The sequence below is a fragment of the Cryptotermes secundus genome, unplaced genomic scaffold, assembly GCF_002891405.2.
Source record: "Cryptotermes secundus unplaced genomic scaffold, Csec_1.0 scaffold3671, whole genome shotgun sequence".
NCBI classification, from domain to species: domain Eukaryota; kingdom Metazoa; phylum Arthropoda; class Insecta; order Blattodea; family Kalotermitidae; genus Cryptotermes; species Cryptotermes secundus.
Genome location: NW_019734391.1, coordinates 14,687 through 40,108, shown reverse-complemented (window position 1 = coordinate 40,108; position 25,422 = coordinate 14,687). Strand labels below are relative to the sequence as shown.

The 25,422-nt window shown below is 39.8% G+C and overlaps 1 protein-coding gene across 1 annotated transcript; it reads right to left on the bottom strand.

The window, feature by feature from the left end:
• Positions 1-7,847: 7,847 nt before the first annotated feature.
• On the bottom strand, positions 7,848-21,685 carry LOC111868972 (potassium channel subfamily K member 18-like). The gene is made up of 2 exons (XM_023860108.2): positions 21,625-21,685; positions 7,848-10,034 (listed from the first exon to the last, which is right to left on the bottom strand). The coding sequence occupies exons 1-2, from the start codon at positions 21,629-21,631 to the stop codon at positions 9,049-9,051; spliced, it is 993 nt and encodes a 330-aa protein (XP_023715876.1). The 5' UTR covers positions 21,632-21,685; the 3' UTR covers positions 7,848-9,048.
• Positions 21,686-25,422: the final 3,737 nt, after the last annotated feature.

Genomic DNA, 25,422 nt, shown 5'->3' with positions numbered 1-25,422 from the left:
TTCGAATAATGTATGCTAAAAGTTATATCTGTTAAAAAATAAAACCTAGTAATTAAATAACAAAAATTGAATTTTATTTTTTTTTAATATTTAAATTGGGATGTTATTTGGAATGTTGGTTATTTGATAGTAGAGATAGTCCTCGTTGATTTTGATATTTAAATAAAATAACCCGAATATTACACAATTCAATATCAGTTTATGCTCAACTGTGTTGAATGCCCCTAAGTATAACCTTGTTACACGGTACACAAGAGGATACAGAAAATAAAGATTTCTGAATTTTGTTTAGTTCAGATCTTGTTCAATAATTTTTCTTCCTCTTCCGCTTACACCATCTGCAAGTCAGTCCAGGTCAAATTCTCATTTAATGCTGCAAGTTAATTTTGAAATTCATCGTAGTCTTTTCGTGTTTCGTGGGCAGTAGGGGGCTTTAAGTCCAGTATTATATACAATATATCTGAAGCAATGAGCAAGGTAAAGACTAGATGTATTATAGGTTCGTAAATAAACCGAGATAACAGAACGTGTGTAGTTTTTAGAGTAAAGACTGTGTGTTAACGTAGCGCGGTGTATGTATTTGAGGAAATATGATCTGGATTTAGGTACAGCTAGCTCGATCTTCAGATCTTCGTACTACAGTGTAGTACTTTTTATTTTGTACACTCAAACTGATAATGATCATTTGCGGCCGAAATATGTAGTGGGTATTTGGAAATACAAAATAAGGTTTCTTAACATAGGTTTGTGTGGCGGTTGATCTTTTTCCTTCAATGAGAAATACAAAGACACTTCAATCCTACACAACACGTATATTCCTCATAATATCTCGTCTGTCGTCATGTTGTAATATACAAGTAAAATACTGAGGCGTTCCATTGCAGTTGTATACACAGCCTCACTTCCATATAAAATTCTAGACTTACGTTTCGCATTTCAGTGATTTTGAAATTCATATTTCAAATTCTGCGTTAAGACATTGACCGCCTCTTGTGGTATAGTGGTCAGAGTTCCTCCCTACAGATCCAGAGGTCCTGGATTTGATTCTCGGCGCTACCAGATTTTTTGAGAAGTAGTGGGTCTGGAACGGGGTCCACTCAGCTTCGTGAGGATAGCTGATGAGCTATATCAAGGAAATAGCGGCTCCGGCCTAGAAAACCGAGATCATCGGCCATGGGGACCCGTTCAGCAATCCTATTATGTTTTGTAAAAAAATATGTTATTTCGTCCCACCTTTGATGTTGTCCTGCATGTGTTTGTTTTTACTATTCTAGGGTGTGTTGTACCGCGTATTTACACTCCTTGTGTCTGTGACGTTAGTGTGGGCGTGTACTGATGTTGTATTACGAGGTCGAACATGTTATAGTGGTTATCACTTTCCTTTGTGTGTTTTTGTTCTTTGCAGAACCCTCTTCTCGAGAAAGACAAGGCGGCACACGTTCGGCCCCCGTCTAGGGAAATAATAAGAGGGACGACACGAACCTGCTTGGTTTACGAATTCACATAGTCTTGACAAACGAATTATAAACATTTTAAAGTACTGGATTGCCTCTTACATCAATCTGACATTAATTCCGTAAGTGACTGATGCACTGCTAACTCCATGAAACTTAATATTGCTAAAACGCGTGTTGTATCATACACCAGAAAAACAAATTTTCTGAGCTACGAGTATCAGCATTGTCATGCTATCATTATACGCACCAGCAGTATTAAGGACCTGGGTGTTTTCTTTGATTCAAAGTTACATTTTCACACACATGTTAATTACTCGTACATATTTCTGAATGCATAAAGCTTTTAGGCCTTATTCGCTCCATTACCTACAGGTTTTCCTCCCTGGAGAGTCTGTATGTACTATATTTTACTTTAATCAGGTCCAAGTTGGAATATGCCTCAGCAATTTGGAACTCCATCACATCGACTGATGCCAATAAGCTGAGCGCATCTAGCAGAAGTTTGCGTCCGTCTATTTTTATCGTTTTTTCCCCTCATATTTCATATAATTATACTGATGCTTTAGAGAAATTAAGTCTACAATCTTTACGTAAACGGAGACATCACCTTGATGCCCTTTTTCTTGTTCAGGTCTTTCATGGTCTTAAATCCTGCGCTTCTCTTTTGGAAAATGTTAGCCTTCGTGTTCCTCCCAGCAATCTTAGGGACTTCTCATTGTTTGGTGTTTGTTCCTCTAATAAACACTGTCCTTCTGCTCGGTGCTCCTAGCTGCCAAAGCGGTGGGTAAAGATCTCGACATATTTGCAATCGTAACAGTTTCTGTCAATCATATTTCGCATGTAAATGAACAAAAAGTTGGAATAAATTAATATATTTATACATTAATCCATTAAAACTTGAATTGTTTTATATTTTATTGCTGCCATGTCTATTCCAATCAAATTGAAATTGTATATATTTTAATTTTCTCACTTCTCAATGAGAGGTTTGATTTATGTTGATAGAGTTATTATTATAATTATTGAGTTATTATTATTATTTTGCGGCTGTTGACTTGGCACATAAATAATAAAGAATTGAATTATTATCATTATTTTTTATTAATTTCGTTAATATTATTATTATTGTATGCTACTCTATTTGAAACTCAAATCCTCACATTGTGGCTTTGTCTATGTATGTTTGCTTCTGTATCTTATTCATGCTAACTGTGTAATTAATATAGACTCTCATTTTTGTATTTTGTTTTTTAATTATTTTTATGTATTTCTCTATTCGTGCTAGCTTTGTAATTGGCCTCTGTGCTGTTAAGTTTGCACGTAAATAAACATGAATTGAATTATTAAATTCTATGTGTGTATATACGTATATGTACTGTCCTTCACTCGCCACAAATGGCATAACTATTGGAAATGTAATTATTACTTATTTTATTTTTCACTCCTGTTAAAGCTAACTTTAATTTTCTTGGAATTGTTATTAATTTATTGCTATTATATGGACTGTCATATTTTGTATTCTGCTCTTTAATTATTTTTGTTTATTTCTGTGTACTCGTGCTAACTTTGTAATTGGCCACTTTGCTGTCAAGTTTACACGTAAATAAACACGAACTGGACTGAACTGAATAATTCTTACAAAAGTGAATAAACAAGTGTCACAGAGAAGTGAAGAATAGGCGCATTCAGAGAAGTGAATTTCGTGATATTCACTCACACAAATGACAATAGTTTTCGCGTCGGTGTGGGTATTAAGTACTTCATGTTCAATTTATTATTTCCGTTCTTATATTCTGTTTAATCGTATATTCTTATTTGTGCTCTAATAGAGATAATAGTTGGTCAACAAAATCACTATAGACATGTTTCTCAATTGCGTAGAGGATTCAGAAAAATAACTTAGTTCAATTACAGATGCTTGGTCTCGGTTTATTTTAGATATTAGATTTTGCCTTTGGCAATGTAAACATAAACTGCGTACATGAACGTATAAGCAGTTATTTCATGTGAATTCATAATCTGATCTTTAGTATCGTCATATTAGAATTACATGCAATTATGGCTGTGACTTGTTCATTTTCCTGTAGATAATGAATAAGAATTTGATTTGGCCACACTATGAAAACAAAGGTGCTTCGATAAAAAAAAATTGTAAATATTGCTGCTGCCCAAATACGCATATTTGTTTCTCTTTCCTATCTTGCTATAAAGTGTAATTCTGAAAAGGGTTATTTTCGTTTATTTCAGCAAATTAAAGACCTCAAAGACAACTGCATTATATGTGCATTGATCACGAACATTGTCAGCTCTTCCGCCTTATCTACATCTCATGAAGCATTATGTCTTCTTTTACAAAATTTGACTGAAGCAATGAACAACAGTAAAGGAATACTAAAACATAATGTCACATGACGGCTGAAAGCCGGAATAGTGGAGCCGGAGAGGACGTACATTACTGAGGAACAATTCTGTAAACACGTTCCCAAGGTAACACAGTCAACAGTAGAATATCCGTTGCTTAGTTACAGAATGCTATGTTTCGTAGCAAAGGACAAAACAAATAAGAGAATGAGCGAAATGTCCGACTTGGTGACCTACTATATTCGGTCCGCATGGAAATTAGTGCAGTCCAGGAGTTTTTCATTCGAGAGAAATTCGTAAGAGATTCCACAGAGACCAGTCTGAGATTCTTCATATATATTTGTCAGACACACGTCGTTCAGAAGGAGTTCAATATGTGAGCTGTTATAATTGACTGTAATTGCAAAGAAGTGCAAATAAACCCAATCAATAAATCCAGAACCCATTATTATTAGTCACGACAATATCCTTAATGAAACCGATTACAGAAGTGTAGGATAATTGAAAGGAAGTTAGATAAAAGTGTGTGAGTTCCTGATATACGCCATTTCATTTTTACAAACAATTACTTCAAATTATAGAAATATCAATGAGTTACTAGTGTCACTTCCATTGCCTTCGGATAGTCAAGAGAAGGGCAAAAATATTTCTGTATATTCATTGTGATATTTAAAGTAAATGGAAAACAGTGCACAGAGAAGGATCTGGACTCACAATTCATGGAAGAATGAAATAACCTAACTCTAATGAAGAACGTTCTTTCGTATGTGATGTTGACAAGCCTCAACTCTCGTGTAATTCTTTGCCGATCTTCGAGCATTTTTTGCTTTAACATTCATGTGTCATCTGTATTCATACAGATGTAGCACCGTGTGTGATGACCAGAAACGACAAACAAATTTCTATGTAGAGAACTGTGGCGGAGTGAACAATATATGTTTCCGCAACAGGAATTTGATCAAAATATCATTCAGCATAGACTGCTGTGGAATTCTGTCCAAGATTCATTGAAACTCAGAACACTAAATTGCCCGATAAACCAATTCCCCTCTCGTTGGTGCCTCCACCTTATCGTGGTGAGGGGGTTTGAGTATGCCAAGGACCCTGAGAGCTATACCAGCGGTAGCGTAACTACTGGCAGGGCCTCCTTTGCTGGACAGGTCAAAGGGTAGGCATCAGACGAAGAGGGACACCAAAAACCAAAAACTGATGCCGGAAGCAGCGTCATCAGTAGCGACTTGAAGCACAGAGCAAATGATGCTCGAGATGGTTCAAGTTCGTATAGCAACAGGCGTGACCAGAGTGGTTTGAACGGCTGCTGTACTGCGATGTGGAAAGCAAATGGAAAAACTACCACATTATCACTTTTCCTGGATAGTCTCTTTCCAAACACAGAGACACCATGTATGCGAAGCAGAAGACGTAAGAAGATGCTGGATGACCTTGGGGACAGAAGAGGATATTCTCATTTGAAGGAGAAATCTTTAGATCGCATTAAGTGGAGAAACTGTTTTGGGAGAGACTGTGGACCTGTCATCTGACAGATTACTGATAAAAAATACAAAAAACCAATTCAGTCATTCATTTCTCTTACTGACAGATAATAAACTCTTTCTGTAAAAATTACTCACTGTTTCTAAGGCAGAGAGTTAGGATACCATATTCTTCGAATGCAAATTCACTACATTTGATACAATAAATGAATAATTTTAACTTGTGTCTGTACTATTAAATAAAACGATATTATTTACTCTATGAAGTATTAAAGGCTTTGAATAAAATCAGTAGAATATTTTAACTGAATTTTACATGTACACGATTGGCCAATTGTAAAAAGAAATCGGAGATTCAAATTGATACCCTTGCACCGACACTGCTGCATATCACTGTTTCCAGGGTAAGTAGCTGCGAAACCAAAATATGTGGTTCAAAAGGATGTAGCACTGATTTTAGAAACTTATGAACAGCGAGTTGCCCTCGATAGCTTTTTTCTTCTGAAAAATATATTCACCTACCGTCAGAGATTACAGCAACATTAGCGTTCTGCTAAGTATTAACGATGGTTTAATAAACCAAACAAACATCTATGTTTCAAGTCCTTCAATAATGCAACAATCATTACTATATTCACTGTTTATCACTAACACAACATGTTTAGGCCACAGACGGCTATCCTCAGGTATTTCAATGGGTCCAAACTGTTACACTGCTTTCATGCGCGCTAAAATTTCGCGTTGCAGTTCACTTAAAATAATATAAATAATTACTTAAAATTCATTAAACAATTTTTTCTATTAAAATCTTTCGTAAAATCCTATTCCACCTCATAAGGGGAGTCATCCACTTGTTTAAAGCTATGTGATATTCCAGAAAGTTTGCTTCGGCAGGTTGTCTTTCTGTTTCGTTAGCCCGTTCTTTTGCTAAGTCTGCAATATGTAATCTACAAAATGCCACATATTATTATTTTCTGATTGTTATTATTTATGTTGTGTTATGTTGAGTTGCTTTATACTCACATGCCCCTTTCTTCTGTGTTGTTCCATCTAGCAGCGTGTGGTGTTGTCTTCACTAGTGCAGACGCGGTGTGTTTGTTCCCGTATTTGTACGTCCTGGTTGTGAGGAGTGGGGAGAGGTGGGGGAGGGTGTAGTGTTATGTTGTGTAATTTTTGTATAATTCTTCAAATATAGGATTGTGTTTACGTCGATATTAGTTTCGTTCATTCGTAAATTTTCTTTATTTGTTTTCTAAATATGATACGTATTTCTCGAGTATATCGAAATATTTTCCTTTCCTCCCCCTTGTTTTAATTTATATGGTATCTGTTATTGTGCCGTATGTGTGTCCAGTGTTCAATATGTGACTTGAATATCCGGAGTTACTACTGCTACTTTTTATGTCTTGACTGTGTTCTTTGTATCTGGTGTTGAATGTTCTTCCTGTTTCTCGGACATACTTTAAAGGGCAATTAGGCATTTCATTTCATTAATTCCACTTCTACTGCATTTATCTATTTGCGGCTGAGCTTCAATATGTTCTGTATTGTGTTCCGCGTACTGAAGGCCACTTTTATTTCTGTGTCTCGAAAAAGTTTTGTGATTGCTCTCACTTCTTTACCGCTGTACGTGATGGCAACCCACTTCGTTTTTGTAGCTGTGAATCGGCAGGTGTATTTTGCCTTTGTTTCTTTTGGACGGGGGGGGGAAGTTCCTAACTAAGTTTATGTCGTAATCATTATTACGTAGTATCTTTTGAATGGTGTTCATTTCTGCGTTCTTTTCTTTTCATGTTATTGAATATGTATACAATTAATTTACTAAATAGTTGATGTCGAATGGCTTGCGTTCGTGTGGGTGGCATGAGCTGTTTGGTTTGTTGAAACAAACTTTCTGGAATATCACATAGTTTTAAACAAGTGGACAACTTTCTTTATGGGGTGGATTAGGATTTTAAGAAAAATTTTAATAGAAAAAAATTGTTTAATGAATTTTGAGTAATTATTTGTTATTTTAAGTGGACTGCAACGCGAAATTTTAACGCGCATCAAAGCAGTGTAACAGTCTGGACTCATTGAAACGCCTGAGGATGGCCGTCTGTGGAAGAAACATTTTGTGTTAGTGTTAAATGGTGAATATGGTAATGATTGTTGCATTGTTGACGGACTTGATACATAGATGTTTGATTAAAGATGTGCAACAGGATACTGAGATACAGAATTACACATCAAACAAACTTAACACTAAAACCTTTTTCTCTTCCACTTTCGGAAAAATATCCTCCTTCTATCACCCCCATAGCTTTCCCATTGTTATATTGTTTTATTGTTAGTCTAACCACCTTGTGGTCAGACGTTTATACATACATATCACTTCTTTGTACCAATTCTAATACGCATGGTTTTTCTTTGAAGATACTTTCTTCTCAGCTTCACTGTAGTGCAATGGAAGGAAGGGCGCCGGAACGCTTTGTAATGCAAATTAATACAAAAGAACGACACAGCTTACACATTTTTTATGATTGAGTTTCGTGCAAGTAATATTCTATTTAATATCAGATGGCAGTATTTTCAAACGTGTATCATAATCACGAGTAGGCATTTAGGCCTACATTAGTTAATGGCATTAACAATATCAACATATTTTCTGTCGTTAATTTAGTTAATTTATCCAAATGTCCACAGCAACTGAATGGTGAAAAACAAAAGATATTAGTACATAGCAGCTCCACTGTTCTACAGTCTCCAAAATATTTCTTTTGTTCAACAGACAAGTAAGTCATTCTGTTTTCATGGAACATAAGCAAAGGTTTCAGGAAGTCTGTACCGGTTTCCGTAATTCCACATAGCCGTTCGTTTTCCTAGCCAAAATGTTATGCCTCATTTTATAACCGTTGTAAAGCACACTAAACATATCATTAATATGACAGGAAATGCAAGATATAACAAGCTAGTGTGAACAGGGGCAAAAATGTTAAATTTTTAGTTCAGATATTATACCATTAACTTCTAGAAAAAAGGTTTCTTGACTCCATCTTTCTCCTGCATTTCCTTGTGCTAATATGTCCAAAATAATTGCTTTGGTAACAACCGGAAATAATACATGAAGGTACTGTTTCAGTAATGGTTACACCCGTTTTCTCAAAAGTTGAGTGGTTATAGAGAATAAATATTGGTGAGCAGCTTCTTCAAGAGGTTCCGGGAGTTCGTCACATGAACACGTCCTCGAGAGCCTGGCCGACCCCGACTCCTGATTTCCTGTTTACCAGTTGCGTGCCGCTTTGTATTATCGGGTCGTCCTCAAACGTCACCATCTTCTCCCTAGACCTCGCGCCACCTGCGGCAGTATCCCTGGAAGAGGACCTGAGCACCGACGCTGCTGAAGACGGCCGGATAACGGAGGACGGAGGAGGCGGAACCACCATTATGTCACTTACCACACCAGCTAGGTTAAACTCACTCACACTTCGCGGCACGAAGTATTCCACTAGAGGTTCTCCGGAGTCGGAAGTCGCGCCACCGCGACAGCCGCGTTGGCTCCTCTGTGCTTCTCTCCGAGCAATACTGGCAGCTGCTCCAGCATCCCCTTTCCTTCTAGGGAGACTGTGATGATGCTGTGGGTACTGTACCAACGATGGTTTCAGGTTCTTCTGAGACGGCTGTATCTTGGCGGGTCCTGAAGGCGGCACTGGGTCACGATCACCAATTCCATGCCCTACTGCGTCACTCGGCCTATGTCAAGATGATGTGGCGGATGACGACACCACAGCCATTGCTATCCCTTCCCCCTCGACTACGTCTACCATGATATCCTCGTCATTGGCATCCCCTCCTCTCGAGTTGGAGGGCCCCGCCATACTACTACCTGCGACACCGAAATATTGCCCTAGTTTCCGCACTATGATCACCACTTCATCCTGGACGAGGTTGAAGCACATCGCTATGAGCGCCATGCCAACCAGAATGTATGCTGACGATGCAAACACCGAGAGTTGTTCTGCCGACGAATGCAATGTTGAAGAGTGGTATTGTACCTGATAACTATGATACAAGCCTGGAATCAAGTCTCCGAAGCCTATCGTCCCTAAACTTGTAAAACAGAAGTAGGATCCCTCCAGAAATGTCCAGTTTTCTAGTCTGTTGAAAAGAAAAGCGCCCCCGCAGATGTACATAAGAATGATGAGCAGACAGAGCGATATGGGAACTCTGATAAATTCAGCGTCGCAGTGACGGTGCCGCTTCCCTCCTGGGTGCAGAGCCGTGGACGATGACACTGAGGACGCGCCGATGCCATCGCCTCCGCAGTCCAGGACCACGGCACTACCACTCCGATCCAACTTTGCCTGCATATTGTCCCCATGGTCAGCACCCGGGGTGGCATGCGGGTGGTACTGGTGCATTTTGATGGCAGAGCCGTCTGCCGTGATGCTGTTATGGGCCTTGGTGGCCCCAGAAGGGGTGTAGCCGGTGCTCAGATAGCTCTCAGGTCCGGAAATCTTACTCTTGCCTCCTGGTCCGGACGAATTCTTTGAGTTGTTGCGCCCGTTGCAACCTCCAGTACTGCCACCGTTACCGCATACACGGCCGTAGAGACGCCGGAAATTGCGAGCCAAGACGTCGCCTACTGTGGAGAGGTAAACCAGCATCAGAGGGATGCCGATCAGTGCATATATGATGGTAATAACTTTACCCCACGGCGTTCGAGGTGCCACGCTGCCATACCCTGAAACAATGAGAATATAGGTAAGAGAGAACATTGGGTCGAATAACTGTATGAGCATTAAATAAGGAGGAAGCGGCCATGACGTGTTTGATACATAAGTTTTGGAGGAATCTGTATGCAGTAAGTGAGAAAATCGAGAAGAATCTTCTTCATGATAGATATTAATCCAACGTGGAACTTCCAGAACACGAAGTACTCTTCGGATAGGCACACATTACAAAATAATATTCTGTAAAATACACAGGCGTTTACGGAACAATTTTCGACTCAATTTTTGCTTTCACGGTTCTGAATTCGGCTACTTTAGGACAACATATAGATACAGGACTTATGAAGGGGGCAGTGAGCCTTTGGGATCCATACACGCATTATTATTATTATTATTATTATTATTATTATTATTATTATTATTATTGGAGGGGTGGGTTTCCCCATGCACCGCGACCAGTTTGATCTATTGTACGTCCCCCTGTGATATTCTACCAGTCCCTATACCCTACCGGTACTGGTGCGTGCCATCAGTCCCGACTCAGCCAGCGAGTTCGGCCTCTACTGGCTCAGCGGTATCTAGATGCTTCCCCCATCTACTAGAGGCATTAGAGACTATTGTTGGGCGGGAAATGTCCTAACAAATTTGGCTCAGAGGTCTCCTTGAGACGTGAGGTTCTTTTACGTGCTGTAAAGCTACGACACGGGACCCACGGCTTAAAGTCCCTCCCGGAGGACTTGTTCCCTGAATTTTTCCGCCCTTAAAAATTCCACGACCTCCGCCGGGTTTGAACCCGCATACTTTGAGTCATGAGGTGGGAACGTTACCCCTAGACTACGGAGGCTGCTCCATACAGGCGTTACTGCGAAGCTCAAGATCTTTAGACCGGTAATCAATTTCTGCCGAAAGACCCCACACAGTGAGCCTAGCTATATATATTTCGTTACCACACAAAATCTTCCAGCCGAGCAGGTTGGCGCAGACCAGGAGGGAACCGGTAAGAATTAGTGCAGTGTGCTTGAACTTTCCAGGAAAATTTGGAAGATTTTCATTCTACAGAACATGACGGCCTACGAAGGTCTGAACAGCTTTTACGAAATTCTATAGGAACATTATGCTAGTAAAGACCACTCGAACATTGTAACTTCGAGGAGCCTACCTTTTCTAAGAATAACATGGCGGACACATGAACGTGACGACTGCCTTCCAGTATTGAGTTTTGAGGATATTCATGGTACTAGAACTTCGAAATATATTTGACTTTTACTGTTCAATTGTTTTTTAATATGGAAGAAAGTACGGTGGCTGCCTGAAATGTACACCACATTTCGCTTTCAGTTCGGTTGCGTTAACCGATGAACCACCGGAGTTCGCATTTGAGCCATCATACACATATCTGCATATTTTGTTCCAAGTATTGTTCGTAGATCAATACAGTAATTACATACATGGAAACGGCATGAAATGTTGAGGTTATGTCCATCAAATTTAACGAAATTACAGTAATAGGTTCCTTTCTCAAAAACAACAACAACAACAACAATAATAATAATATCTCGTAATAATAACGTGTTATATATTTACAACTGTAGTCAATAGAAGAATATGACTCTACTGGAACTCGATTCATTATAACTTGCTCATTTGTTCAGCTCGGCATGTCATGAGGTTATATCTCCTGAAGGAGGCATTTGTAACACAAGATTCGTAAGACTGCAGTCTGCTACAGGTAAGTGGAATTCTTTAATTCTGCTTCCAAGTCCTTGTTATTATTACCTTCACAGTCGTGCACTTGCCCTGCAGTCGTCATGTTTTCATATTTCAACTCGTAATATTGTTTGTCTCGGTGGGGTCGTGACGTTGATAGAACCACAATTGTTACCACATTTTCAATTACTTAACGTCACTCTACTTCGCCATTCTCATTGTCTGCTGATGTCCCTGTCCCATGCTCGTTTTCTGGATCAGAGGCATTGCCGCTTGTACATAATAAGAAATTGCATTGTTCCAAGTTTGACAAGCTTATCGGTTTCTTAACTGCCTAACCTAGTTTCCGTAATATTACTTTCACCGATTATAATCGCTATAATTATTATTATAAACAGTAAAAGTAATCATATGGAAAGTGAGTTAGGCAGTTAAGAAACCCACAAGAAGCCTGTGACAAAGTAACCGACTGCGCACTTAAAATGGAAATAGGAACCTTGAACATACAAACGTTTTCTATAATTGCGAGATCTAAGTCCTCATGATCATTACAAATTTGGGTGATAAAACACGGTGTAGTATGGTGTATCGTTACCAATCGTTTTGCAGAAACGTCCTGTGTCCAAATTTAGGTTCAAAGAGCGAGGATTGAGGCAGCACATTCTTCCGAAACGTCAGTAACCATCTACCATCGACACATCCCGGAAGAAGGTAGTCCACATCTTCGTTCTTAAAGCTTGTTCAGAACCGGAACGCAACCATGTACCCCTGCATATTACATAAGACTGAAAGGGGGTAAATTTGTTCCTGTGCTTAATTAGTTAAGCATAACGCCATGAAGAGGTATGGAGCAGTGCAGATATTGCTTCAACTTTCTTCAACTTTGCACTGGGTGGGGGTGAGCGATCAGCTTCACGGCCTGGTCGTTTTACACCCAAGGAAAGAGTCCCCCCAATACCCATTTTTTATGAGGCTGTGTGGGGCCCAGAGCCGATCTGGAACCTGCTGCCCCTGACGGGAATCGAGACCAAGTCCAGTCCGTACCTACGGAGCTATCCATAATAATAGAGATGATAAGAAGAATAAGAATGACAATTATATCGATTTAAGTGATCACCATGGAGCGTGTATGCCATTTGTAGTGTTGCCAGTTCCTTCACGGAAACACCAGTCCACCTGTCAGAGGGTCATTTAAGTAACATCTCCATCGCTTGGTTTCTTCAGGTTAGCTCAGGACCAGGCATTGAAACTGGAAGGACAGGAATGCGCTCGTGGGAAGCTGTCTAAAGACCGAATTACCGTTTCTGTGCGTCCTACTTCTAATGGAAGAGAAAAGTGAAAATTGTTTGCTATTGCGAAATCAGAAATTCCTCAGGGTCCCAAGAATATAAATGCCTACCAGTTTGTTACAGCTCCAATAAAAAAATCACGGATGATCACTGATCTCTTTGAAAGTGAGTTGCAGCTTTGGGACAGGCAAATGGGAAGGCAGAATTGAAAAATTTTGTTGTTTATAGAGAGCTGTCTGCTACATCCCGAGCTTAAGATCCTGCACACTATTAAATTTGCGTTCCATTCAGCAGACATCACGAACGTCTCACAACTAATCGACCGAAGCGTGATCAGGAGACTGGAATGTAGCATTTGTATGATACAGCTCTACAATAAGCAAGATCACGCCGTAACTCTGCTACATGCATTTCGGTGTCCTGACCAAGCTTGGAGGTGTGTTGCTGATACAGTAATCCTAAATTGCTTTCGTCGCCTGTGAATTGAAACGGGGCGATAGAAAAGCACCGAAACCATCAATTTTGCTGCTACTGCTGGTGATGGTGATGATGACAACGATGACCTGTCTCTGTCAGAACGTGTGAACGTATTTGATAGTGACCTTATGCAGCGTTCAATTTACATGCATAAGCGACAACGATGTTACTCCCGAAACACAAATTTCCTCCTCAATCAGGTTTTGATTTGTTATCGTCCTTCCCAAATATCTGAACTCTGATACCTTTTCAATGCATCTGTTACCTACCTTTATGTTATAATTATTCACCAATAATCCAGTCATTCAGTCTGAAATGCTGGAATATCATAAAATAAATAAATAAAAAAAGAATTCATAATTTGTGCTTTAAGTTTCTGTATGGGTGTGAAACTTGGTCTCTGACATTAAGGGAGGAACGTAGACTGTGTTTGAGAACAGGGTGTTGAGGAGAATATTTGGACCGAAGAGAGATGAAGTGACAGGAGGTTGGAGAAAACTGCATAATGAGGAGCTGTGTAATTAAAGTGTAATTAAAATGATCAAGTCAAGGAGGATGAGGTTGGCAGGTCATGTAGCACGAATGGAAGAGACGAGGAAAGCGTATAGTATATTGGTGGGAAAGTCAGAAAATAATAGACCACAGGGAAGACCAAGGCGTAGTTGGGTGAACAATATTAGACTGGATCTTAGAGAGGTAGAATGGGATGGTATGGATTGCATTGATCTGGCTCAGGATAGGGACCAGTGGAAGGCTCTAGTGAACACGGCAATGAACCTTCGGGTTCCATAAAACGCTGGGAAATTCTTGAGTAGCTGCAGAATTGCAACTCTTCCAGAAGGGCTCAGCTCCATGAGTGAGTAAGTAAGTATGTAAGTGCTTTAATGCCAAACATCTTATTATGTTTTACTGTGTGGAATTTATTTTATAAACACGTAATTATGCCCAGCGGTTTCCACTAACGACCTTCCCTTTAAGACGGATTATTGTGTGGTGCGTGATGGACAGTTTAAGCAATTATGACAAGTATTATTAGACAGCTGGAAATAAAATATATCTGAATTAAAATACAAAGGTAAGGACTATAGCTATGTGTGCCTACAGCTGCACAATATGAATGTTCTGTTCTTTCGCGGTCTCAGGGTTATGAAGGAAGGGGGATCCTGAATGCAAATATTTCTGTGAACTAACTTGTTTTCAAAGTGAAATGACACCAAATTGGATTCCGTGTTCCGTTTATGGCACTGTCTATGTAGGATGCACTCCCAACATTACCACATGAGCTTTGTCCTGTCGCGTTGTAGTGGTCATAATATAGGAAACTCTACGAATATTTTTAGCACAATTACAACAGTATATAATAAATTATAACTTCATATATGTAACTGCAATATCAAAAGTCACCAACTTGCTTCTGAGTTTCACTTGTCGTATCCAAATTAAGGCGGTTTGAGGAACATAGAGGTTAAATGGATGAAGGAGTAATGTCCTTACAATGAAGGTCTCCTCTGATTTATAGTATCTGCTGAAATATCTGGCGTTCAGCAAGCCAGGGCTTGTTCTTGTAATTTAATGGTTTCTCTTCACTTTCCTCGGCAAGAAGTTGCTCAAGCAGGTTATGTTGCTAAAAACGAAATAACTGCTTGTATACATGCAAATTTAAGACGAGTATTCCTGGGCATGCGTGTTTCTTGTTCCGATAATTTGAACAGTCTGCCTTTAACTTGAGACCTCTGTACCGAAACCCACGCACCACGGTACTTCGAAGCAGACTATTGTGTCAACTCCAGAGACTAAATAAGTAAGATGTCAATTACTGACACACGATCGTGTTCCATAATGCCTGTCCTGTACGAAAGTAAGGTGGTATCTATTCTTGTTGACACAGAGGTACGTACTGTAAAGCGAGCTTCTTCNAGGATTTATAGAATGTAAATAAATTCAATTCAATTCAATTCTACATGTTGGAGGCATCTAACGGCAAAGTACTGAACCACTAGTACTTCGACATCGATCGGTACTGAGATGTGTCGGTAACTTTCTGTGGCAGCTTTTCTTTGTACCTTAGTTTCTTTCACAACCGTGTAGTTAGCAGCGTGAGAGTATTTTCTTTTATTTTAAAATAATTTTACAATCTACTCAATATGCATAAATAGAGTAATTAGTAAAAGGGATGGGTGTGTGTAATATTGAAGCAGGTATCATCCTTCGATGATTCTTTGGTGATTATCTAATGAGATCCTCTGGCCACATTCTATTTAGTCCTCTATGTATTGCTGGTTGGTTGAAGAGGTTTCTTATTAGTTGGTTGTTGTTTTGGGTGGTCCGGTTTTTGTTTTTCTCCGCGTATGCTCTGATGACTTCTGTTACATATGGTATGCTTAGATCATTGTTTAAGGTAGCGTTTGATATGTACCAGGGAACATTACNATATTTCATACGATGAGCGGCATCCTTTGCTGGTAATATATGTATTTATATTGGCTTCACGTAACAACTGACACTGTGGCATCGCTATTCCGTGCCGCGGGAATATGAGTGTCAGCTGTTTATACTCCGCTTACACCAAGTCTTACGCTTAATATTCCAATTTAATCACTAGCTTAAATTGGACGACTTTAGTTGTCTTCTCTTACCTTTTATATGCCTTCTCAACGTTAGTTTTTCGTCAAGGTGCGGTCCTAAATACTTAGCTTCTTGTTTGATGTGTATGAGGGTGTTGTTGATACTAACTTGCGGGCAGACAGCACTTCCTATTATAAATGTTATTTGGGATAATGCGTGAAAGTATGACGGCCATTTTAAATTGTGTGTAACAGGACAGATGGTAATCTAGGCCCATAACTTGCGTAAAAAGGGCGCAAAATAATTTATTTATTACAGGCTAATAATCATTTAATGCTGGGACCGAAAGAAAAGCTAAATAATCTTCATCATGAACGTTACCAATGAATGTTGGTTTTCATTTTAAATATTATGGTGTATTTTTATTTAACTTCTATATTTGTGGCACATTCCTTTATCATAAGATATAATCTATAATATTCTAATATTACAATCCTTGACAATAAGCACCACTTAACATTGAAGCTAAGATGTTAATACCTTAAAGTTCTTTTCGTGGTCTTTTGCTGTTTCGAGCCCTGTGTTCTTACATTCTGTCATATTCACATTAAATTGTCTAATTGAATTAAATTATTTCTTAAGCCATAAATTAAAAGTCGTTTTTAAAGTGCTGGAAACATGGCATTCAATCACAGCATAGCATATCCGTACTTGGATGTTGGGTGAGAATGCACGACAACAAAATTTGGTTAAATTTGGTTATGACCGGAAACTCTGTTGCTACACATTTCCAGCAGTGTTGATGAGAATCTGTTGCCACGGAGATTACTTTCTGCAAGGTTGACAGCAATATGGAGCAACTTCTATATAAATAACAGTCAGGATTGTCAAATAAATTTAGCTTCGTGGAGTATCAGACAAATACATATTCCAGGAATTAGGAGAATTTTGCATAGTGACTCTGAATGAATCTACCCCAGAGATTCTAAAAAACGGGTACTAATATGAGGAAATAAATTTCTATTTTTATCGAGTTAGAAATTACTTTTGGATTCTGGCTGCTGGTGTCTCCAGCAGAAACTTTATAGCGCGCAAAATTTCCAAGTCCCACATTTCCCACCTGATAGTAAAGATCTTCATACAATTAACTGAAAAACTGAAAGAATTCAAAGACTGGAAAATATATATTTTTATCTAGGACTTGAATGATACTTGAAAGAAAAAGGTAAAATGCACTGCGACATGAAGACCTAGGGGAGGTATATATAAATCCTCGTATTCTTGACCTCGGCAAGATTTGGAGGTAAGTGGTAAGCTTCACGTCTCGGCCGCTTTACACCCCGGGGAATGAGCCCTCTTTACCCCTTGGATGGAAATCTGAATGGGTCTCACAACCGGTCTGGACGCAGTGGAGAAGAGAAAATCTTGCCCTTTCCGGGACTTGAACTCCGATCCCTCGACTGTCTGGTCCGTAGCGAGTCGCTATATCGACTGCGCTATGCCACACATGAAAACAATAAAAATACATTATTCCTTCTACTCAGTGCACAAGTAATAACACAGATTTTATTTAAATGTTTGCCGCAAGGATTACAATAACGTTTTACCCTCGACAGTGCAGGATAATTCCCGTTTGTGAGGCGTAAGAAGCAGAAGGTTTAGAGTGGTGTTAATTTGAAGGAGAAGAAAAAGTAACACCCGAAAAGTTCATGAATGCGTGCCTGACCAATCATGGAGCCATAAGATCTGAGTACAAAACTTCGTTTATGGCATCTGAGACTCATTTCCTGATGTTCCAAGGTAATATTAATAAAAAATTCAGTTTTCTTTAATAACTTCTATTTCAATATTAATATCTGGCAGATACTCCTTTCTTAGATTTTGGTGTTTTTCTAAACAAAATCCAGGAGCGTCATTTTCGAGTGATTGTGGCTTCTTTTTCCTAAGGCTTCGTCTCAGCTGTGTTAAACCGCTATTTTCAAACAAGGATCATTCGATTTCAATTAGCTGTAAGAAGTGTGTTCTTAATACAATTAATGTTACTGTTATTAGTATATTATAGTTTTTATACAGTTAGTAGCGTTAATATTAATGGTATGATTAACAATATTATTTGAATATTCCCCTGCTTGACCCTGTCCTGAACAAGAAGCAACAATACAAAATGCTCCTTCCTAGGCGCAGGGCTCCCAAATACTAGCAGTTCTTATGTTAGTGTTTTTGCTACAGATTTATCTTGGACGTACAAAGTTCGACATGCGAAATCAAACTCATTCTCCTTCATAACTTTCTAACGGAATTTGAAGAAGAATAGAAATTTAACATTTTGCTGTAGAAGGAATAGCCTAGTCGGTATAGCGATGGACGACCGAGTCGCGGTAGAGTAAAAAATTTTCACTTCTCCAATCTTCCAGACCGGCTCCGGGGTTCAACCAACCTCCTATACAATGGGTACGGGGGCTCTTTCTCTGGGGTAAAGCGGTCGGAGAGTGAAACTGACCAATTACCTCCAACTAGTGCCGTGGTCAAGAAAATGTGGATTTATGCATCCATTTCCCCATACGTCTTCAGAGCCTAGTGCTTAATCTGTTAAGCACAGGGACAACTTTTTATGTGCCTTTTTCTAACTTCTCATTACTGCGTCTGCTAGTGTAGAAATGCTTTCGTCAGCAACTCCCAGTTTGTGTCCTCAAAGGACGCGTAGTCCTGTTCCACACCTGAATACAGCAGTAGATAACATTACAATTGTCCTAATTTTAATCACTACTTTTGTTGGGAGAATTTAGATAATTAACGACTCTGAATTGAGTTACAGAAAGCATTCTCTGAATTTCATCAGCTACTAACTTCTTCATGAATGAATTTTGCTTTGTTGCTATCGCTTCAAAAAATTTTAATGTTATCACATTTTCGAACATTAAACTATCTATCTTATATCGGATATTGTAACCGCCACACTTTATAGTAATTGTGAAGGAATACAACAACTTTAAAAGAGGTTCTAATAACTAAGTTTGTAGCTAAGCTCGTTAATATTGATTCTTGTCTCATTTCTTAAGAAACTTTTTTTTTTCCTTGCCACTACAGCCCCAGTGAGCCTAGGCCTCCCTCCATGAACTTCTCCGTTCACTTCTGTTTTTTCTAGATCTTACACATTCGGTAGGTCTCCTTGGGCGGGTGATCAGCTCGTCGCAAGGCCTCTACCTGTATACAAACACAGAAAAACCCACACACACACACAAACTAAACATCCATGGCCCGAGTGGGATTCGAACCCACGATCCCGGTTTCCAAGCGAGCGAAGGCAGTACATGCCTTAGACCGCTCGACTACCGTGACCGGCTCTTAAGAACATTAGCCATCTTTTATTAGGTTTTGTCCTGCATTTCGATGGGGAGACGTGAATACATGTTTGATATTTATCGTTCTATGTCTCATATGAATATTTCATTAACTTTTCACTTCTTAACGGTAAATATCCCTCAGGGCAGAATAGAATAGAAAATGATGCCTTCAAATCGCTTCAGCATCTCAACATGCACCCCCAATAACAATGACATTGGTAATCCAGCACCATGAACAAACGTATATTCAGCTTACAAATTCTCTAGGGTTCAAAGCATAAGCTCAAAGGTCGCGGTACGTGTAGGTAAGCAAATAAAAGCATGCGTACGGCTACAACAGAGCTTTAAGCACATGGCACAGACACGCAATAACTTGAGTCGGAATGGCACTATGCAGGCCTGGTTGTACTTTCGCATTTTGCAGCTTCATCTGTCAGTACAAGATAGCATTCAGCCTATCTGCTGATTCACGCCTACGTAGAAATGCGCACCTGAGCGATATAAGCATACATCTGTTTCAAATCGAAGACGCAATCGACGTGCTATGATGATAATGATCTCTGAGTGAATTACCAGCTTCTTTCTCTTCGCTTCATAAATCCTCACGAAGCCTGTATCCTCAGATTCACGCGTGTTACCGTATACCTGCTGATCCGGATAGTGATGGAAGTGAAGGAGCGCTGAAGTAACAGACACATGTCAATAATTCATCTCCCTCAGCCTCGCTACCACGACATACACACGTACCCAAAGTGTATAACTGACATAACAGTTCTGCTGTATTATAGTAAAGTAACATAGAACAGGAGGACGCCCGTGCTCAACATGACAAATGTAGGGGTGAGGGGGGAACGAAACGAGTGTACCTAACTGCGTCGTGGAACGGATAGGCAGAAAAGTGGACGCCTGACGTTAAATTGGCACACAGTGGCTTTACTACTTGGACGCACGAGGAAAATAAGTATTGAGAAATTTAAACACACACACAGCGAACACAGGAGAAACTGCAGCGTTTACGACAGTATATGTATGCATGTATGTATGTATTGTGACATGCTGCCTGAAAGCCGGACTATAAGACGTCCATCACTAGTCAACGGCTATCAATTCCTAGGCAGCAAATCCTAGGAAATCGTTGCCCGGAAATGAAAGTTCAACAGTGGGGTTTCCACCGTTACAAACGACGTGTTTGCGGTAGACACATATTCCCGCTTTCGTTGTATAGCAGCGGGCGAAATTAACCCTTCGACAAGGTATTCCCTATTCAGTCCGAGTGCAATATGTAAGAGTTCGTATTCGGAAAGAGACCAGCAGAGTTCTTATCCGACTAAGAGCAGAAGAGTTCGTATCCGACAAGAGGCCAAGGATAGTTGAGCTCCGAGCAGAGCAGAAGACGCTTCACCAAGATCAGCGGTGCAATAATTGTAATAGTGAAGAGGAAACGTCTGACGACGTTATAAGTGTGAATAATTGTACTTGAGTGTGTCCAATAAAACTATTCGTTCAAATCCGAGACGCACACAATTTCTTGTCGCGTTGCCTAGGAAACACGCAACAGTAAGTATGTACGTGTGTATGGTGTTCGCGACAGATTCTTACTAAAGTTTTGGAGGAATCTATTGCCCTGGTCTTAAATCTTAGTATCTGAATCTCTTCTTCGTAACCAAATATGAACATCTAGAAACCGCCCAATATTTAAAAAGCGTTCTAAAATATGCGTCCTGATTAATCCTTACATCAAAAGAGAAATGCGGCACTAGATTCAAAGACAAGAAAATGCAAGGAGAATATTTGACTTCCATCCTTTCAGCTGAGTGGAGAGGCACACAAACCTTAGGAATAAGAAATGTTTCAGCTTCCTTTACTTCGTCACAAATTTAACACTGGCATATTTTTCCAATGTATGGACGATGGAATCATTCAGATGACACCTCATGTTTATCTCCACAAGAAGATTCATCGGGCATCTGAGGTTCCCAAACTCTTCAAACAGAAGTTAGAAACGCAAATACGGACTAAATTCCGCAAACTGGACATGGATACAGAAGGTTGATTAATGACGTACCTGTAGGCAGATAAATGGTATATAGGTCCATGTAGAGCCTGGCAACTTTGGTAAGTTGGCAGAGGATAATATTAAACATGAAAACTGTACTTACGTATTGCGGCACAGCCCGAAAACCACAGAAAATGAGTGTCATGGTTTTGGTGCGACTCACCCGACATCTCATACAGGAGACGAACGGCATTTCATCTTCTTTCCATGTGATACGACAGGGCCCTGGCCTATTTTGGGTAATGATCTTAGAATTTTCGCAGAGGGACTAACAAACAGCATCAGAAATCGTAGTTAGGAAAACCACAAACTGGTCGGAGAATCGAGGACGGAATCTCCAGAATACGAGACAAGAGCTGCTGCTTATTTGAAAGCCATACGCCTTGTTGACGAGGGCAGTGCTTATGGATGAGGAGAGCGCATGCGCCGCGCGATAATCTGCAGAACAGGGAACCGTCCGTCACTTTATCGAATGCCGCCAGGTCGTGGGAGAAGTCGGTGAACCGAATGGATGGACCACAAGTACTCCAGAATTTTCCACGTCAATAAAGAGAAGAGGAATCAGTTCCTCTGCTTTCTAACAGATGTCGACTCTCGTAATATTTCACGTTGTTGCGAGAACCCGAAGCCAGGTGTCCCGAGTAATCACTCTTGCAATAACAGCACCTCCGCAATACAGGACCCTGCACGCATTTTCCGGTACGTTGACTGTATAGACAACTTTGGAATATACCGAACTGACTTCTTATTAGTTAGGGTACACAGGCATTCAAACGCCAGAAGAGAAACTTTTTGAGCAGCACTGAAAGAATTCGTCGTCGCAATGACGCAGTTCATGGCGGGATTTCAATGCTTGATAAATCTGTAACATGCCACAACACAAATCTCGTACGTAAACTTACAATAATTTATCAGTCATTATTATCATCAGAGATCACATTATGTATGAAACGTTGAATGTGTTAACTAAATGGCTTGTTACATAGTGAAGCTGATCTCCAAGACTCTCAGATGTCATGATGCTGTTTGTCTGCATGCCACAACCTACTATAATAATCCATTTTTCTCGGTTTGACTGTATGTCCTAGTCTTTCATTTGTTAGTCTTCAATTTCTCTGATAACATTTCAAAGATTTCATTCTCTCTGATTTCTGGTAGTGCATTATACGTAATCGTCATATGTGCCCATCCACCCTTTCAGTGCTCCTACTTAAATACCCAAACATCATTAGCATATGAAGAAAGCCGTCTTCTGGGATGCGGCGCCTTTTAGATATTGCGTTAACCGACGTTTCGGAGGAACGTATCGCCTCCATCTTCGGGGTAGAAGAAAAAAGAAAACCCGCGAGCGAGGAACCAGCATGAGCAGGTGCTGACAGACAATATCTACACGGCGCCACAACCTAGAAGACTGCCCTCTTCATAGTCACTGCCGTGAAAACCTCAAAACTTACATCATTATCATAGTTAAACGATTTTCTGGTGTAACGCTATTCATAATTATTTTTGAATCTGGTAATATTCCTTTTTAGGAATTTTGCTAAATCGTACATTTATTAGATCACAGTAACCTGGTCTGTCAAATATATATATATACCTCTTTTAGACTGTATATACATAATAGTCTATTTTTCTCCATCACGACAGTAAGAAACAAATTTTCGAAGAATAAATCAAGATGCATTCAATTGCGATACACTGTCGTTGTTAATTGTTATTGTCTAAAGTTTTGTTGCTCTCCTCTTCAATGTAATCGGTTATGTGTCGGAAACAAAGACACTTTTCAGTCGACAAAAAGAAATACCAAATACCATTCAATTGCGATACACTGTCGTTGTTAATTGTTATTGTCTAAAGTTTTGTTGCTCTCCTCTTCAATGTAATCGGTTATGTGTCGGAAACAAAGACACTTTTCAGTCGACTATAAGAAATACTAAATACTCAGTAATTAAATTATAAAATCGCTCCACGAAATAGAAGTCACAATGGAAACGTGGCGTCTTTAAAATGACGTTTCGATTATCACGAGTCTCAGGAAACATGACAGGGGATATGAAGAGCAAGAATTGTGTTATTGTAACAGTGACCCCTAATTGTATGATATTATGACCGTATTCGATAGTTTTAGAGGTCTATGACTATGATGAGCCGGGATAGATTAGTCAGTGAAGTGACTGGCTACAGGCTGGATTCCCAGCAGAGGCAGACTGTAAAGAGAGTGTCTACATCCGCCAGCTGCAGAGGAAGACCACGGATTGGATGCCACAAATATTCAGCTTCGAGTTCACTCGTGGCAAAATAACTGGCTCGATTGAATTGTCTCTGTACATCATAGTGGCAGCCATCTGTGCTTATCACGTGACGCTATAAACAGGACGATTACTTGTTTATTCAATAAATTGATGACTCCGTTTCAGCTACTCTGATTATGAAACACTGCAGCGCTGGTGCATGTTAGGTCACACAGTTACGTTTCTGCCATTTCGAATCAAAATTAGTTTGTAGCTCGTCTTGATTTGCTGTAAATAGAATGAGAAATAACGATACTTTTCCTGAAGATGCCGTCTTCTGGGATGTGGCGCTGTTTAGATCTTGTATGAACCGAAGTTTCGGAGGAACGTATCGCCTCCATTTTCAGGGTAAAAAACCCGCGAGCGAGGAACCAGCGTGAGCAGGTGGCCGCAGCTGCAAGCACCGCTGTGAAAACCTCACATCTGAGGATATTTTCTCTGCCTTTCAGAAATATTGTTGGCTGAATCCGGCCATTTGTAGAAGAGCGATTTGTGGTGAGACTCCTTCAGGTTCCAATTGAATGTTCAAATTCCCAGCGACGGAAGGAACGCGAGTGTGAAGTAGAGGCTCAAATTCACGATATTCAGAATTTTTAATACAAAATGGATTATACTGAAATGGATAGCAAGCAGTTGATCTTAATGAAATAAATTGTTACGGTGTGAGGTGGATTCAGCTGGCTCACGATACATCCAGTTATGGAAGACTGTGAAAATGACAGTGAACCAGACAGTCTCACGAAAGGCGGAAAATTTATTATCAGTTGAGTCCTATCTTCTCAAGAAGATTCTCCTTTCTCGCAAATGTAACGCATTTCATTAAACCTAGGAACCAGCTAGCAATGGACAGAAAGCAACAAGGACACAGAGTAGGACTACAAACTTACCGGGCTCGACGAGATGTGGTCTTAGTTAAACTGATTTGAGCTTTGCTTGGATTTGCCTTTCGCCATAGGACACGGCGATAAGACGAGTTGTTGGGGCTGCAGATTAGCTCACAGGCTATTGTAGCTTATGTCTACACAAGCGAAGTTCAAGCTGTGGTCTGTGGAAACTAAATGAAGTTAACAGAACTGCACTGTTTGCTGTTCTCATTTCAGCGTTTTGTTCAAGTAGACTGATCGGGGATTACCTTCCCACTAACTGTTGAAACAGTTCTTTGATTATAGATGGGATGAAATAATCGGGAGTCTTCATCTTCTTCTTTTTCTTCTGCGGTCGCTACAGTGCATGTTGAACCTTGGCATATTTTACGATTGCTCGCTATTGGTCCCCGTCCTGTCGTTTTCGTCTGCAATTTCTAATGTCGATTTTCTTCATGTCTCCTTCAACTGAATCCAGCCACCTGGTGGCAGATCAACCTACTTCTCGAGTATCGGCCGGTTCAGGCAGAGTTCACTTGCTGCAAAGATTGTGCTCCTGCAATTTAAAAAGGCGTACCAGCTATTCATCTGCCCTACTTTGGTCACTTTCACTTTATTAATTCATTATATAATTCATAAAGTTCATGATTATACATTGATCTCCACGTACATTTTTCCTAAATTGGGCCATAATTTTTTAATATCATCCTGAAAGATTTGGAGCATATTTTCATTTGCGGCGTCAGCTTTCGCTCCCGTAAGTAAATATAAGTCTTACAGGCATTTTGTATATAGTCCGTCTCCTTA